The sequence below is a fragment of the Atractosteus spatula genome, chromosome 25 (assembly GCF_055471065.1).
Source record: "Atractosteus spatula isolate fAtrSpa1 chromosome 25, fAtrSpa1.hap1, whole genome shotgun sequence".
In the NCBI taxonomy this organism is placed as follows: Eukaryota; Metazoa; Chordata; class Actinopteri; order Semionotiformes; family Lepisosteidae; genus Atractosteus; species Atractosteus spatula.
In genome coordinates, this window is record NC_142730.1 from 10029848 (window position 1) to 10048353 (window position 18506).

Here is an 18506-nt window from a genome sequence, read left to right on the forward strand (position 1 = left end):
CATATTTGTCATAAAGAATTCATGTAAGTCCAGTTCACATTAATTGACACCACTGTATTGTATCATATTCTTTTGCATTGTGTGGTATTGATTGCAGTGATAAGATGTGTGGGCTTCTGACACTGAAGGAGGCTTCTGGCCATTCCTACAGGGAGAATTGCTCCTGGTTCTCATGACAGGTTCAGTCTCTGAACAACCTTCTTGACTTTAATCCACAGGTGTTCAAGTGGATTGAGGTCTGGAGATGATATGGTGAGTTGAAAACATTTGTTTTGTGAGCAGGTGATTGTTGATGTGTGGAATTGGATGTACGGTTTGCTTTGATTATTCTCATGCTGGACTGTCCTTTTCTGGCCCGACCAGAAGGAAGCTGGTGTTTGATCCCAATGTTATGTTGTACATGTCCGAGTTCATGATTCCCACTATCTTAACAAGGGCTACAGGACCCTTACATGCAAAATGTTTAAGTATCAAAAATAGTTGAATTAAAGGGATAAAGAGAAATGAACAGAGACAGTCAGAAAGGTAATGTAACCAGGCAGCCTGATATAGACAGACATAGTTAGAAAGGCAGATAGATACATGTAGTCTTTTTCAATAATCCTGTATCTCAGACATCACCCGACAGATGGTTATCAGATGTTTATGGTTAACAGATGGATATTTCTCATTTTGTTAAGTCTACATTGCTAGACTACAACAGACGTTTTAGACTCCCTCAATGTGGACTTAACAAAATGAGGAGTTCTTTCATCCCATGCTCAATCAACTAATGAGTTCACAATAAAGGCATGATGGTTTATGGACAAGTGCAATCAGTGGATTATGTGAGAAAATGAAGGGGTAATGTGATTGAGAAGGGCTTAATCTAACTGTGGATGGAGCACAATTACAGGCTCTGGTCAGGATCTGTAAGGATTCCAGCAGGCATGGTAGAAATCATGGTGTATGGGTGGATGTCTGTTATGTAGTATTTATTTTTAATGAAACATTTACCTGTACTGTTTTGTATGCTTTTGTAAGCTTTTGTGTGGGTAAAATATAGGCATTTTGATGGATAACAAATCTCTAAGAAGTATTATCGTATCATATCCTGTAGTTATACTGGCAATACTTTTATATAATCCAACCCCCTGAAGATACTTATTGGCGCTCTGCTTCTGTATTTCAAACACAGGACTAAAGAGAACATAAGACAGGTTACAAACAGGAGCAGGACATACCCAGACCATTTGCTAGCTAGTTGCTTATTGATCCCAGTACTTGATCCAGCCCTTCCTTGAAAAAAACTCAAGTATTGGCTTCAACTTTAATCACAAGCAAGAGAAGCATGAGTGTCCAACAGCAAATTCACTGTATGTGTGATATCAGTTCATGCACAAAAGTATCTTAACTTCAACTGGCATGCTCATGCCAGCTAACCTGAGTAAGCATTCAATAAGCTGGGTAGAACTGTAGGTGTATTCAGATTGAGCTGCCCATAATTTACGAATAAAGTGCATTTTTGTACAACTCAAATACATGCCAATTTAGTCCTGCATGTGGAAAAATCAATAGGCAGTGAGATGCAATGGTAAAATAACGAGGGGGGGGGTGAAAATGGACAATGATCCAAGCACGGATGAGCTTCTCCAGGAATTTTTTTATAACTAACTGACTCAGCTGGAGAGCAACAGGCTTAGATTGATGAGGGCCTGGTGTGAATTCGCACAGTGACCCATTTGGTGTAGCTCAGCTTGGAGGCAAAGTCTCTCAGCTGACCAGTCCGTTTCAAAATCATAAATTACCTTTTCACCCCCCCCGGCTTCCGGGAACACATGAGGCTGATCACAGGAACACACGCTCGCTCATAGGATCCCATTTGGAATCGGGAAGAAATGACTATTCCTGATGCTCCAAGTGACCCCCAGCTGTTTCAGGAATCATGTTTCGGGAACCTGTCGAATTCGGCAAGTTTCATGCTGCTACTAGAGATCAAGTGAGGAATAAATGCATGATACCAGTAAGTCACAGGTGGAGGTATATCTGACCAATGATATTGCTTAACTGTCAGAAGCTAAGGTCATTTAAAATCACAAAATAAATGGTCTTCACTCAACCATACTTACTGTGTTGTTGAAAATATACATAATCATACATTTCATCAACAAAGCTGAATTCACAGAGGCTGTGTTACTGTTGTCAGCCTCTGTGAATGTCTGGCTTTTTTTTTTTGAATGTCTGGAAATCTAGGGAAATGAAATTCACACTTGCTCAATATCATCGCATGTGATGTGATTTATTTAAAGTACTTTAAGCCAGTTGTGATTTAGCTCATTTTCTGAAATTAAACTCTCTTCCTAACTGTCCTGGGAAGCATCACGCAAAGTGGCATGACCAGCGCCTTTTCTCCATGAGCGGACAATGTGCTGTAAGAGCAGGTAAAATTAATATTGGCCTCCCAGTGCTGGGGTCCTGTGTGGGATTTTCACAGTGTGCTACAGGTTTTTTCCCGCCTCACAAAACCATGAATGTTGGGATTGATTACTGTAAATTACTCCCTGGGATTTGATCCTGGTTCTCTTCAAATCCGACTTGGATAAGCCATATTGCAGTCACACACAGTGCACACATCAGTCTTTCCTGCTTCACAGGAATGACTTCCAATTTCTAATTTCTTAGGGAATTTGGGCATTTATGTACAGTACAGTGCTATATTATATACTGTATATGATATACACAAATATATAAATTCATTCTTCATATACATTTAAACATATATAACATGATAGGTTGCACAGTGGCGCAACTATGGTTAGCATTGGGAAAGGCAAACAACAGTGTTCTTCTTTCCAAAGAATAAGTCATTTCCTTCTAATCTAAGTGTTCCAAATTAACATCCTGAGAGGGTGGCATAGTGGCTCAGTGGTCAGCAATGCTGCCTTATAGAGCTGAGATCTTGGGTTTAATTCCAGCCTTGGAGTGCTATCCTTGCGGAGTTTGTGTGTTCTCCGCATGTTTGCACAGGATTTTCCAGGTGCTCTGGTTTCCTCCCACAGTCCAAAGACATACCAGTAGGCTAATTGGCTTCTGGAAAAGCTGGTCCTGGCGTGAGTGTGTCTGTGTGTGCCCTGTAGTGGACTGGCATCAAACTGAATTCTTGAGCTCAATGCCTGGGCTCCAGCTGCCCGACGACCCTGTATTGGATGGACCATTTAGAAAATGGGTGAATGATGTGTGGTATTTACAGATGTGCTGTATAAATTCATTCTTTATATAGATGTATTCATATATAAAACAGAGAGGGTATATATTTTAGATACACTATGTTGACACATACTTGTGTTTTACACATAAGAAAATAAATGAGGTTAGGGCTCAATTAGGATGAAAGAATGTGTCTTCTCAAGTATCCTCACAGCATTGTCCATGGTACCTCAGTAAGTCAGAGCTTGTTTGTCTTCACAGAGTTATAAAGACAAGGCCTGGGGCAGAGAGGCTCTAAAACCCCTCTTCTCATGTGCTGAGGTGGAGGGGCCAGGCTAACTGCCTCATTTAGACCAGACAGGAGTCCCAGTGTTGCAGAGGAGCCACAGAGCCTGGTGCTGCTGCTGCTGTTCTCAGACCACCTCTGTGGTGCGGTGGCTGTGTGGCTAAGGATCTGCGCCTGTGGCTGGAAGGTTGCCGGTTCAAATTCTGCGGCCAGCAGAGGAATCCTACTCTGTTGGGCCCCTGAGCAAGGCCCTTAACCCCAACTGCTCCAGGGGCGCAGTATAAATGGCTGACCCTGAGCTCTGACCCCCAAGCCTCTCTCCCTGTCTGAGTGTCTCATGGAGAGCATGTTGGGGTATGTGAAAAGACAAATTCCTAATACAAAAAATTGTATATGGGTAATAAAGTGCTCTCTCAGCCACATTATCCCATTGAAGAACACAAGAGCTATCTTGCACATTTGGTTGCTAGCTGGTCAGAGATTCCGTTAGGCTAGCAAACCTCAAACACTTTCCTCCTCTGTCTATAAAGCTTGACCTTCTCTTCCATTCTGCAGACAACATGGTGAAGTGGGTGTGTCTCTGCTCCTCCACCTGGAGGTCTGTGGCTTCAGACAAAACTGTTGAACCCTTGATTGAGACCAGCCACCTGTACGAATGGGAACCAGTGTTTGTTAGGGAGTAATCCTCACAACGGACTGGTGCCCTGTGCCCCTGGGGGTTGGGGGGTGGGTTGGACACTTTTTGATCCCATTAACACCATGGAAACCATGGAAACCGTGATGAGATCTGGCCCATCGGGTTATTGTGGCTCAGTTATGGAACTGAAATACCTACTCCTCCATTCTACTTTTAAAAAGATTTGGGTGGGTTTTTTAGACAAATAAATCCCACCAGAAGGAGAAACATTTCCTCTTTAGGTTAATTAGCACATCCAGGGGCCCGGGAGAGAGACATTTGCTTTCTTTAATAACATTTGTCACGGTATCCGTTAAGAGTTGGGTTGGGGAATGGAGAAGAAAGGGAAAGAATGTCTTTTCTACTTTCAAAGAGAATTATCTCACACATCCAGGTTAAAAAATAGCTCAGTAAACAAAGTTGGGACAGAAAGGAGCAGGGGGTGGTTCCCTTTCATTACATTTGATCTCTTTGTGTTTCCTTTTCAAATTAAATTACCAGTGAAGACAACAGGCACCCCTCCTCCAAAATGTGAAATATCAGGGAATTTGTCGGAGGTCTGCTGCAGCGTTCTGTGATGAAAGTGCTGCTGTAGCTCCCAGGTGCTCGGAAGGTTAGAGGAACCTCTCTCTGTCGTGCGACACCTTCGATACATTTAGTCCCTTTAACCCCAGCAACCCTCAGCTGCCCCTCAGCACACAAGGACTGGGAAAAGCAGATCTGATAACTGAGAACAGTGTGCTCCTCGTTTACGAGGAAAGAAGGCATTGCATTTGTCTGTCTGGAGTCCAGTGCCAAGGGCCAGCCTCCTGCAGGTTTCACAGGTGCTTATCAGTTAACAATGGCAAACAGCACTTAACAACACAGGTGATCTGACTTCATTTTCAAATAATTACTTCAGCGGGCGAGATTAAGATCAAAGGGAGAAGGCAGACTCCAGAACCCTGCCCACCCTGGCTTTAAAGTAACTTTTGCTCCTGGGTTCTCCATCTGCAAGTGTGATGGTTTGAAGTGTAGAGATCTATTAATAATAATAATAATAATAAAATAATAATAATAATAATAATAATAAACTTTATTTTACATAGCGCCTTTAAAGGTGGCTTCTCAAAGCGCTATACAGGATGACGACAACAATAAATAAAAAGAATACACAAGATAAAACACAATTACAATATATAGAGGAGACTGTGGGTGGTGGTACTAAGAAAAACAGAGGGGTGAAGAATGGAACCAGTTCAGTAAAGGCTTTCCTGAAGAAGAGGGTTTTGAGTCTGGATTTGAAGGAGTTCAGAGAAGGTAACTCTCTGATATCCTTGGGGAGAGAGTTCCAGAGCTTGGGGGCACAGCAGGAGAAGGCCCTGTCACCCATACAATGTAGACGGGCTTGGGGGACAGTAAGGAGAGCAGAATTAGAAGAGCGAATGTTGCGAGGTGGGGAGTAGGGTGATTATAGCTCAGACAGGTACTGAGGTGCCAAGCCATGCAGAGCCTTATAGGTGAGCATGAGGATTTTAAAGTCTACACGGAATTTGACCGGAAGCCAGTGCAAGGACTCCAGGATAGGAGTAATGTGAACACTTGCACTAGACCTGGTCAGGATTCTGGCTGCTGAATTTTGGACATAAATTATTAAAGAAATATTAAAACACATGCGCGGAAGAAAAGGTTTTTCCAAAACGAACTTCACTCAGGACCTGAATTAGGCGATAGGAGCAGGAGCTCCACAACCAGAGTTAAACCCCCGCTTGCAGAAGTAGTTGGCACAAGACGTCATTCGCAGTCATGTTACAGCTGTGCAGCACACTGCTGAGTCATTCTGTAGAGTCTCCCACACAGGGGATCTTTCTAAAAATGGCCAGAGCTGGATTCAGAGTCAAAAATGGGACAGGGAGGGGGGGTCTGCCTCCCCCACCCAACTCTTCACTTTTCTGTGCGTTTGTGCATTTGTGTTTCAGCAAGATGGACAAACAGGCCGAGCGACTCCTGGCTCCGGTCTCAGCGTGGGCTGAATCATCACAGCACATGAGGGAATGGGGGGGGGGGGTTGTTTTGTTGACATCCAGCTGTACTTTCTCTTCCCAAAAACCAGGGTTGTTTTCCTAACTGGGGGAAGAGTGTTTGTGCCCGGGCCAAGAACAACACGGCACTGGGTCACAGATCTCACAGATCAGATCGTTCTCTCGTTTCACTCTTCCCTCTCGCTCTCACTCCTGGCTCCCCGCCTGCACTCGGGAGAGATCATGTCCTCTTCCTCTAACTTCCCACTTTCCCTCCCCATTTCCCTGCCGATGACTTCACATAAATTCTTTACAGTTTTGTCTTTTCGGAGGTGAACAACCCACTCTTTCAAAGACTGACCAGCATTCCAGCACTTTCTTTGGGGTTTAGTTTTAGTTATTTAATTAATCAAAAATAGCCATTAGTCCGGGTCTATCTACAGTTTCAAATTCAGTCCTTCGGCTGCCTAATATTCTCTGATGACACTGCCTGTTTCTGACGAAGAATAAAAGGGACAATGACGAAAAAGGCTGCCGAGAAACAGTAAAGAGACACTGTGGCTAAGGGGACATTAAAATTGTACATCTATGTGCAGGATCCTATTGCAAATCTGCTGTCTTTGTAATAGATTTGTTGGGCAGGACTGGCTCCAACACCAAACATCTGACTGAAAAAACAATAGTAAACAGATTAAAGCAATTTTTTATGTTTATTTAATCTGTGACTACAGAGGAGGTTAACATTCACTAAGCAATTACTACTGTCATCTATAATCTTCAAGACAGCAGAAAGTCCCACTTCTCTCTTGGGCATCAAAGATGCAGACGACGTCACCCTGTATTGGGAAAGAAAACGATATAATTAGATAAAATGCATTTTTTGTCATTTCAAACTAGTACATCACTAATCTACAATGTAATCAAAGTGTTTCTGTGGTCTAGTGAATCTTGCCTGGCTATATTAGCGATTATTTCACTTCATATTAAAGGTAGAATATTTCGCCTGTAGAACCGATTCAGCTACCTGGAATGTTTGCTTTGTGCAGTCATGAATTACAATGTATAGAAAGAGACTTGGCTATAAGTGCATATTTTTCTGAGTCCGTTTCCGATTTAAATGTTATATACAGCTTACGTACAAGTTACAGCTAAACACGGTGAGTGACAAAGGCAAGTGTAAATGAAGACGCATTGTGGACGATACCAAAGAAGCCCGGTTTAACCTTTTTAAAATTGTGCACTGGGTGGAACCTAAACATGGGTGTACAGCAAATACTACACATTTCTGTAACACGGAACTGATATCTGTAAAATATCGACTAGAAAACCAGAGGACACAAATGGAAACTAAGAGCAAACACATTTAAAACTGGAAACAGGTTACACTTCTTTACACAAAGAGGTGTGGAAGCATGGAACACGCTCCTTAGCCATATTGTTAGAGCTTACACACTGGCTTCTTTAAAGAAACAGCTGGATGGCATCCCTGAATTATTATTATTAACTCCTAATAATTGCTGAGTTTGATCAATCAGTCAATTAAGACATTTTTTTCCCGAATTAAGGTCTATCACTCTGAACTTGAAATGTGAAATCTGTTTCACATTTATTTCACAATAATGTGCCATGGCTCTCTGTATTTTACCATGAATTCAGTGATCTTTACAATCCAGAAAGGTTGGAAATAGGTTAAAATGCTAAATGCCCCTGAACTCCATTTATGTAGGTCACTGAAAAAAAAGTAGGGCAACTTAGAATGTCTGGATTTTGCTAAGGTGCTACGTCATTTCTAAAAGAATCAGGAAAAGATAGAGAATTTGACAGTCACACAAAACGTACAGTATGTATTCAAATAATTTGATATATAAATATATGAATAATTTGATATTCATACAAAAAGGATATCTCAAGCCATGGAATCCTCCTTTAAGTTAGGCAAAATCATTTACTGCCAGTTCTCCTGCATAAACTGGTTTCATTAAAATAAGCCCTTATACCCAGTGCCCTCTCACTGGTGTTACAATGAGGTCACAGAGAACGTATTTTACAGAGATTTCCTGAAGTCACAGGGATTTCAATTTTTGTTACAAATCAGTTCACTTGGGCCCATCTTGTTTGATTGCTCATTCAGTGAATGTTACATTTTCATCCACCCAGTTCTGAAAAATGGGGCTTCAACCCCACGGCCTGTATCAGACACTCACCACGCCTTAAAAAAGACGATTTTTTTTTCTTCGTTCTAAATTAATTCCCTTTTATTTTCAGATTGTGGGTTAATGTCCTTGATTTCACTAAGCGTGAAATTGTTTCCTGGATTTCTGTTGTCTTTAGGGTCATGTATAATTCAATCAAATTTCCTCATTTGTTTGACTATGAAGATATTTTAACACCCTTAACCTGCTACCTTGTCTAAAACCAGGATTCATTCTTGCCACTCATTCTTTCCAAATGTTTCTCAAGGCTATAATATCCTTTTGATATTGTGGTGACAGAAACTGAACTCGGTATTCTTGGTGGTCATGGCTTTGTCTGATCGTCTGTTTAATACTGTAACACATACGGCCGACATTACTGGTTGTGCGACTCAGCTTGCCAGCGCGGTGACATCACCGCCCTTCCCTGTGAATAGCAGGGACCTCAGCTCAGGAGGTCTCCCTTTAGCTCAGCTGGCTGGTTCCCTGTTTAGTGACACCTGAGGCCTGGGTTCAAGCCCCAGCAGTTGGGGGGCCGACCTGAGGCGGGAGCGGCGAGGATGCATACCCACAAGAACCCGAAAGCGCTACAATTCCATTGCTACTCCAGTTCTTCTGTTGGTCACTTCCCCTATTTTTGTATCATACACAAATTTAGTTTGCTTAATGTATCATGGGGCAGAGCAGTAGCTCTCTGGCTCAGGATCTGCACCTGTGACTGGAAGGTTGTCGGTTCAAATCCTGTGGCTGGCAGAGGAATCCTACTCTGTTGGGCCCCTGAGCAAGGCCCTTAACCCCAGCTGCTCCAGGGGCGCTGTACAATGGCTGACCCTGTGCTCTGACCCCAGGCTCTCTCCCTGTCTGTGTCTCATGGAGAGCAAGCTGGGGTATGTGAAAAGACAAATTCCTTATGCAAGAAATTGTATAGGGTTAATAAAGTGATGTTGTTATTGTTATTATTATTATCAGAATTTAAAGCTTTGCTATAAATCAGGAAGAGCAACAGGCCCTCAACAGATCCCTGTAGCACACTGCTAACATCTATCTTATTAGAAGGTGATGACCCTCTCCTCAATCAATGCGCACACATTACCTTGTATAATTACTGCCTTTAATTTGATCATCTATCTTTTATGAGGGATCCACCCAAAAGCTTTCTGAAAATGTAAATGTACCACAGTGTACGCTTTAGTTGTATCTGCTGTCCTTGTTGAATATTCAAAGAATTCAGGGAAGTTAGTCCAACTAAGACTTTATTTTTTGACGATTTTTTTATTCTTAGTACACCTTTGCCTTTAACAGAGGTTATACTGATGGGTCTGTAGTCTCCTGGTTCCGTCCCTGTTTTGAGAAACTGGCCTCTTTCACATTTAAAGTACTCTAGAAGTAACTTTAGTTACCTCGGCAATTCTCCAATCTGTAAATATTAAATGATAGGCAAAATATATTTATGAATACCATTCCTCCTCATTTCCTTGAGTATGACTGAGAAAATACCACCAGGATCTCGTGATTTATTTTTTAACTGTCCTAGTTGCTGTAGAAGCTCACGTTATTAAAGTCTTCTGTTGTAAACACTTGTGTAAAATATTCATTTAGCACGTTTACTATATCTTTATGGTCTTTCATTATTAATCCCTTTATATCTCCTAATCGTACTATCGCTTTTACAGCTCCTGTACTGTTGTAGTAAATGTTGTAAAACCTCGCATTATTTTTAGTCCAATGTGATATTAATTTCTGTGTCTGTTCTTCCATTGCATTAACAAATCTGTTGGTTCTTACCGACATTTAGCGATTGATGTTGGAGGCGAATGACAGAACTTCTTGGACGGTCTACTCTTCCGACCACGGTGGTGGTAGCAGGACTACTGGACGGCTAGCAGGTCTCCAATATGTCGTAAAAAATTCTATTCATGAAGAAATGACGTGAACAATTAAGGACCCCTATCGTTAAACCTTGTCTTGCGACGCCCCCTTTTGGTTACATTTGGAAACGGTACACATTTTGAGATTCCCTGGAGCTATACTGTATTTGCGGTGTATCACGGACACAATATAGAAGACCAGTTCCCTTTAATCAAGCTCTGGCACTTCCCTGAATCTCTCGTTAATATTTAGGATTTCGGAAAACTTACAAGACCAGGCAAGTCAATATTATTTTTTAACAATATATTTTATGCAACGAAACATTAGCACTCACATCGCAGTAGCAAGGCATTTATCAAGTATCTCCTGTAGGAAAAAAAACATGAAAAATACCCTACGGTATCAAACAATTCTTAATGTGTGAATTGTTTTTGCATATGGTTAAAATGTCGCCACGACAGACCTATTAATGAAAAAGTCACCGATTCGACAGATGAAATGCACTGCCGCTGGCCCCATCCCAGCTGCAATCAAACGTCTTCCTGGAGGCGTACTTCTTGTATTTTACAATATTTTTTGAAAGCCTCGCAACAAAAATTTTATTCAATAGCTGCTTACAATTACCTATTACAACCCGATCCGCACTTACTTTGTGCATTGCATTTTGGGTTATGTAGTATTTCGCTGAAAATATTTCCTTCGATGTGCGATACCGACTACGACAGATCAAACTACAAATCCCAGCATATACCGCGCGGGTTCTTCCTGTCACGTGTGGCCGTGGTTCAGGACTGCTGAGGACAGTGTCGGTGAGCAGGTCGTGTGGTATTTTGTGTTTGGAAAACAATCTAATAGGCGTGAATACGGGTAGGTTATAATTGTTGCCCTTTAGCTGCGAGTATTTTTTGATTAATATCTGTGGGTTTTCACTGTTAGAAGTAGGTAGGCTTCTGTATTTTTTATTTCATAATGAATCCGTCACACCGAAATTGTTTATTGGCCAAGAGCGAGTAATATATTTCTTATCATTATTGCAATGTACGTGTATTATATAAATTGTTACAGAATTCTACACATTACATCACCGAATATCTAGTCACTGTATACGACTGCAATCTTGTGAAAAGTGTTTATACTTGACTAAAAGCAACAGCTACTGACTGTACGCAAGTCCTACTGTCCATTTCAAATGTAGCCACGGACGCGCTCCCCTGTGCGCTAAGGGATTAATTTCTAATAAGGGAAATAAAGTGTACAGCGGTAGGTGCCGCCGGCTACGGTTACATTAATTGTCAAATGGTGTTTCTTCCACAACCTCAAGCTTAGCAAAGTGAATGATACACTTTTTTGACAGCATAGAAGTACTCCTTACAGTTACATAGCACTTTTCTGGACACTCCACTCAAAGCGCTTTACAGGTAATGGGGATCCCCTCCACCACCCCCAGTGTGCAGCCCCACCTGGATGATGCTCCAGTCCGCCCCCCACACACCAGTTCTCAGTGGGGAGAAGAGCAGAGTGATGAAGCCAGTTCAGAGATGGGGTTATTAGGAAGCCATGATTGGTAAAGGCCAGGGGGAAATTTGTCCAGGATGTCGGGGTTACACCCCTACTCTTTTCGAGAAATGCCCTTGGATTTGTAATGACCACAGAGAGTCAAAATGTCAGTTTTACGTCTGATCCGAAGGATGGAGCCTGTTAACAGTATAGTGTCTCCGTCACTGTACTGGGGCATTAGGACCCACATAGACCACAGGGTGAGCACCCTCTACTGGTCTGCAGGGTAAGCGCCCCCTGTTGGCCCCACCAACACCTTTTCCAGCAGCAACCTTAGCTTTCCCAGGAGTCTCCCATCTAGAGAGAGAGATTTTCCTCTCTTACTTGACATAAGTAAAGGAAATATCACTTTTCAATGAAGAATGGGGAAAAACAAATCAACAAGTGACTGCTTTTCAAAAGCAGGCACTACACGTGTGTGTTTGCATTGCCACTGGGGATTTAAAGATCCAGCACTGCTGTCTCGCAGAGCTGGGGCTCTGGGTTCAGTTCCAGACCTGGGCCGCTGTCTGTGTGGAGTTTGCAGGTGCTCCAGTTTCCTCCCACAGTCCAAAGACGTACTGGTGGGTTAAATGGCTTCTGTGAAATTCAGCCCTGTGTGTGGACTGGTGCCCGTTGCTTGCCAGGACAAACTTCGGCTCCCCCCAAGACCCTGTATGGGATAAAGTAGTTAGAAAACAGATTTAAAGGGCAACTGCAACTATTTTCATATTTCAGGGTGAGAACGAATCAGCATTGATGAGTGAATTTTAAAGCTCAGTAAAAGTCAAATGTGCACAGTAAGTTGTAAAACCCGATTTAAATCAGAAAATAGATTAAATTTCAAGGTATCCGTCATGCCATATTCCGTGATTCAGAATGAGGCAACAGAACTTCCAGTGAGGTGAAGCGGCTCTATTAACAAGCCAGGCAGGATTGTTAATACATCTCTTTTAATCCAGTAGAAATCCCTTGACTTCAAGACACTTTTACCAACAAATACTAATTTGTTAACTCTTTACATTGATCAATGCAGTGACTAGCGAGCAGGAAGGGCTGCTTCACGTCACAATTCGTGGGAGCTTGAATGTGAGTTTGCAACAACCTGGGGACTTACAGTAGTTCCACAAAGTTCACTATTTTGTGCTTAATTCAAAATTTGGAAGTTGTTTCTGTAATGTCAGTGGATTTATTTTGTTACTGAGATTTAATAAGTGGTTGAGGAATTGGGACTGCAGATCCCCTTTAAAGATCCCTGTTTTCCTGGACCAGGTCCGGCTCATCCCTGGTCTCGATGCTGAATTATACGAGCGCTGTGACAGCTCTTGGGGTGGAAGTGTCTGACCTGCTTGTTCTTCCCCTTTTCCAGCCTCCGGTGTCCGGGCCCATGCTGCCGAGGATTCTCGGAAGGAGCGGCCCCTTCGTGTCCACGATTGCCCCCTTCCGTCTCGTGACCGGCCGGCCGCCCCAGATGGACCCCAGCCGCCCCGTGGAGAGCGCCATCCGGGCCAAGCTGAGCCGGGCCCTGGCGCCCGCCCACCTGGAGGTCCGGAACGAGAGCCACCTCCACGCCGTGCCCCCGGGCTCCGAGTCCCACTTCCGCGTGCTGGTCGTGAGCGAGCGCTTCGAAGGGCTGCCCCTGCTGCAGCGCCACCGCCTGGTCAACGAGGCCCTGCGGGACGAGCTGGCCGCCTCCGTCCACGCTCTGGCCATCCAGGCCAAGACCCCAGCTCAGTGGGAGAGCGACCCCCGGCTGGCCAGGAGCCCCCCCTGCCTGGGCGGATCCAAGAACGACAGCAGCGCCGCGCACAAGCTGTCTGGCCAGGACTGACCCCCAACTACTGACGCCACCCTCAGTCTACGGGGACGAGGATCCCAACTTCCTGATATGAAGTAAAGAAAACTGCACTTGGCATTTGGATCTCATTTTTAACTTGTATCGACTTAAGTGTATCCATGATATTAAAAGTAACTTGTTAATTTTAACACCTCTTAGCCGTAAACTGTAAAACCATCCAGCCTTTTAAAATTCTGGTTAATGGGTTGCTTGTGTGATCATATCTTCCCAGGATCTTATAGAGATGGGAGTCACACCCCACAAGCCAGTGGATTTTTCTTATAGATACCCATATGTCAGTGAACTTCTGGCACGAGTGGTTACTGCTTGATAGAGCCAAGTCATTGATGAGACACTTGAGGAAGCAGAGGTGCAGTTCATTCCAGCAGGAAACGTACTCCTTGCCTTGTCAAAGTGACTTTTTTTCTTGCCAAGAAAAAACAAGCCTGTCTATTTCCCTGTCATCTCACAAAGATGTTCTCATTGCATTGACCTGTCAAAACGGCGCTTCTCCATGAACAGTATGGACCAGTAGTTGCTAATGTTGAGTTGGATTATTTCTCATTTTTCGTTGGGACGTTTTCTGTATTCAGCGGTTGTGGAGCAGCTTGTGTCTCTGCGAAATGTCATCTTTTTAAAGAGAAAAATCCTGTTAAGAGGCACAAGGGTTCTACTTGGATTTTAAAAAGTCCACTTCTTATTGACATATCCAGTTGTAATTAATGTTGAGCCCTTTTTTAGGAGAACTGACCCTTTCTGATGAGCCCTTCAACTTTACGTCTCTCTGGATTTTGCTGTGGAAAATGCAGGCTCCCCTTTAAGTTAAGTTCCAGATCGGCAACAAGCTACCAAACATACTTTCTCTTGTTTGTGTTTCTTCTTGATTTCTGTTTGGAAGACCCAATTTCCCAGTCTAGGTCTTACATAGGCTTCGTCTGTGAGCTGAAATTAATTTTCAACATTGTATCTTATAGCGAGTAATTTCATCCTGTGACCAGATGCATAAAACCCTTTAACTTACACTTAACTTAAGTGACCTTTGAGTTTCAGGGTTTTGGACAAAGCACCTGAACACATATAGATTAACTTGTTTTGCATAATGAGAAAACTATTGTATACATGTTCAATAATGCAGATTTTTTTTTTCAACCAGGAGATTTTCTTTGATCTGTTTCAAAGCATTTATAAGCCTCAAAGGAACAGGTAATGGGTTTATTCCCTGCTGAAAGGAAACACAGCGTTTCAGCTGTGGAGCCTTCTTCAGGTGTGAGCAACCTTCTTCTTCAGCTCACACCTGAAGAAGGCTCTACAGCCGAAACGGTGTTTCCTTTCTTCTCTTTTCAGCAGAGAAATAACTCATTACCTGTTCCTTTGCAGCCTATGCCTGCTGATGCAGCTCCCTATTTATAAGCCTCTGCTTATCAATTCCTCTTTAAAGCATCTGATGGGATAATGAGTGTTCTTTTCCTCTGTATTGTTTTTGCTTTACTGTTTTATTTACTGTGTACTGTGTTCTGTAGTAAAGCCAGCTCCTTACTGTTATAATCAGGTTAATTAACGATGAATCACTTCGAGCGCGTTGTGTGCCTAAGCCCTGTGGTGGCTTAGATCGGAAGGGTCTGGTAGTTTCAGTGTCAAGGCCTGGGGGGTTTAAAATGGAGATGGATACAAGCTTGATTTAGAGTGTATACTTCTAAAACTACAACACATACATGAGGCAGTATTCTTATAATATGGAAATGTCAAGAGTAATATATGATGAAAAAATAAATGTTTCCCAAACCTATCCCATACTTTTGGGGATGCAAGATTGAGTTGAAATTGATTATTTAATGAAAACTGGCTAGTGGCCACATTTTGACAAGACTCTAAAATCTGTAAGGGTCACAATCTTAAGTACTGTTATATTTCAGACATGTGAAAGGTCCTGTATAAAAGTGAATAAGATCCCAAAACAATGAAATTGGTTGTTTTTTTTCCAGCTGTGTGCTGAGCTATGAAGTATGCAGAGTGCTGTATTGGTGGGCAGTTGCAATAGCACTGGGATACAGCTTTTGTACTCTGTCTCTGCTGACATACAGTACAGTCAAAGAACATTTTTAGCAAATATGCAAAGCTTAAGACTACCTGACATCCTGTGCTGCAGGCTTAGTTGAGTTCAATTCAGATACAAAATACCACAAACGGCTTCTCCAGTTTGCAAAAGCTGCATACTCTTCTACCTTGAAGTTTTCCATCAGTGGTTACTCTCGTTGTATTTCAGCGTGATCCTCAGCACCTCCTCCAACCAGCAGCGAATTCTGCTACCCCACAAATCTTGACCCCAGTCACAGGAGAACTCAACATGACTGGACATCTTTGTAACAGGCACACATACAGCATGAGCCCCATTACTCTCACTTGGAAAGAATCCAGCCAAATAATCTTGTAAGCAGCTGAATTCTAAAACTTTGAGCACAGATGTGTGTGAGACCCAGAAATCACATTGTGGTTTGAGTGTGCCAGCCACTCACAAATCTGCCCTACCTCCTTCATAGTGATCAGTAAGGCTAGTGATGGCCAGACCGCAGCCCTGCAATCTTATTCACAAATTCTGAATTAAGCACGAAATTGTGAACTTTGTGGAAGTACTGCATAAAAGAAAAGAAACAACAGAGGTGAAGAAGGCTCCACAGCTGAAATGTTATGTCTCTTTTCTTTTCAGCATGGACTATGCAGTACTTCCACAAAGTTCACAATTTTGTGCTTAATGAACTTTTACTTGTTCCTTTGCAGGCTGCGTCAGCTACTTGTATTGTATAGTCACCATGTTGTCGCAAACCCCGGTCTCTCCACGGGCAAGAGAGAGTTTGTGAGCATTGTGACGTGAAGCAGCCCTTCCTGCTCACTAGTCACTGTAATGACTAGTTAATGCAACGTACAAGCGACTAAGTTCAGGTTGTGCAGCAGACATTTCACCACAGAAATGTTCCACCGTAATCTGCAAGTGAATAGTATTGGTCGGCACAACAGTCTCCAAATGAAGAGCAATATTTAAAAGTCTTCACAAGCCTGCCTGTTCACAATATAACCGGGCTCCTTAACCTCACCGGATGTTCTGTTGCCTCGTTCGGAATCACAGACAATATCACCAGCATGGCGCTGCGCAAACCTGGAAATGCCATCTATTTTGTGATGTCAATTGGAGCTATAACACGTTACTGTATACATTTTATATTCATTGGGGCTTGAAATGTTCCCATCAATGTTGATTCTTTCAAACCCCAAAATATAAAAATGATGTTGCAGCTCACTTTAACAGCCTTCAGAGCTGTAAGACGCAGAACTCACTGGGATGCGGTTCTCATTGATCTCTGATGATGTCAGCAGCCATATCACCCTACAACTCACAACTGGCAGCCCACTGAAGCTCAGCAGGTATGAGCCTGGTCAGTACCTGGATGGGAGACTCCTGGGAAAAACTAAGGTTGCTGCTGGAAGAGGTGTTAGTGGGGCCCGCAGGGGGCGCTCACCCTGCAGTCCATGTGGGTCCTAATGCCCCAGTATAGTGACGGGGACACTATACTGTAAACAGACGCTGTCCTTCGGATGAGACGTCAAACCGAGGTCCTGACTCTCTGTGGTCATTAAAAATCCCAGGGCGTTTCTCGAAAAGAGTAGGGGTGTAACCCCGGTGTCCTGGCCAAATTTCCCATTGGCCCTTCCCAATCATGGCCTCCTAATAATCCCCCTCTCTGAACTGGCTTCAACACTCTGCTCTCCTCCCCACTGAGAGCTGGTGTGTGGGGAGCGTTCTGGCGCACTATAGCTGCCATCGCATCATCCAGGTGGGGCTGCACATTGGTGGTGGTGGAGGGGATCCCCCATTACCTGTAAAGCGCTTTGAGTGGAGTGTCCAGAAAAGTGCTGTATAAGTGTAAGCAATTATTATTATGTGAATGCCAAACAACCGCAAGAAAACTAGAAATGCTCTTGTAGGGAAAAGAAGTCATACGTTCTTACCCAGTCTTATTTAAGTAAGTTTATTCATTTTAACCCATTGTAGCACTGGGAAGTGCAACTGCAGATTCCAGCATCAAAGAACACAATCTCACACAAACCTCAAGACGGCACCATGATGGTGTTACACTGAAATCTTCTCCATATCTAGTTGTAGTTATTGATTTTATTCACTTTTTTAAATTGTCATTTACAAAACACACAAAAGAAAGACAACATACAATAGTGTCCATTCATTAAGGATTTTTTGTTACTCATTTTTTTTCACATATTTATACTTGTACATACAAACACCTACAGATCTACGACACAGTACAATGATAACGTTTCATTTTTTTTTTTAGTCACATTTAAATAATGGCAAGGTTTTTCGACAGAAGCTAAAATAGACCCGGGAGACTCTTTAGGTAAAAGACCTGATGCAGGGGCTGGTAAAAGTTTCTCTGTGTGCTTTACTCAAGTTTTTTAAAAGGCAGTGCTGAGCCAACAAAATTCTCTGTCGATTATTGCTTCGATTACACGAGATCCATGATTTCACTCAGTTCGTAAATCTTTTTTTTACAGAAAAAAAGAAAAATAATTGATAAGGGTGAAGGATCTTAGACGTTTCTTGGTTTACACTTGCCAAACAAAAATGCAATATTTTAGAATATAGAACAATTGAAATAAAAAACTGCATTGATTTCAAAAGACCAGTGTCTTCATTGGACATAATTTATGCTCAGGGTATTCTGCGGCACGTTTGAAAATTGCAGGTTTATTTACACCTTCGTTGTTAAAAAAAGATTAATCTATGATTATCAAAATAAAACATTTAGTACTTCTAAAATCCATTGGTACAGGCCTATAAGATTGGGTCAATTTGCTACTCATTACAAAGCAAGTAAAATGGCCTTTCTCTCCTTTTCGGTTTGCAGTCTTTCTA

General features: G+C 42.6%; 1 protein-coding gene and 1 long non-coding RNA gene across 4 annotated transcripts; one reads left to right on the forward strand and one right to left on the reverse strand.

Annotated features, from left to right (window-relative positions):
- Positions 1-6839: 6839 nt before the first annotated feature.
- Positions 6840-10752, reverse strand: LOC148815379 (uncharacterized). Its single transcript, XR_016086080.1, has 3 exons — positions 10673-10752; positions 10126-10250; positions 6840-6984 (listed from the first exon to the last, which is right to left on the reverse strand). It is a non-coding gene; the product is annotated as an uncharacterized LOC148815379 (long non-coding RNA).
- A 218-nt stretch (positions 10753-10970) lies between these two features.
- On the forward strand, positions 10971-15537 carry bola1 (bolA family member 1). 3 transcript variants are annotated; one of them, XM_088905618.1, is made up of 2 exons: positions 10971-11076; positions 13115-15537. In XM_088905618.1, the coding sequence occupies exon 2, from the start codon at positions 13133-13135 to the stop codon at positions 13574-13576; it is 444 nt and encodes a 147-aa protein (XP_088761744.1). In that variant the 5' UTR covers positions 10971-11076; positions 13115-13132; the 3' UTR covers positions 13577-15537. The 3 variants fall into 3 exon arrangements, with proteins under 3 accessions (XP_088761744.1, XP_088761745.1, XP_088761746.1); XM_088905619.1 differs by having other exon boundaries at positions 10977-11026; XM_088905620.1 differs by having other exon boundaries at positions 10990-11018.
- Positions 15538-18506: the final 2969 nt, after the last annotated feature.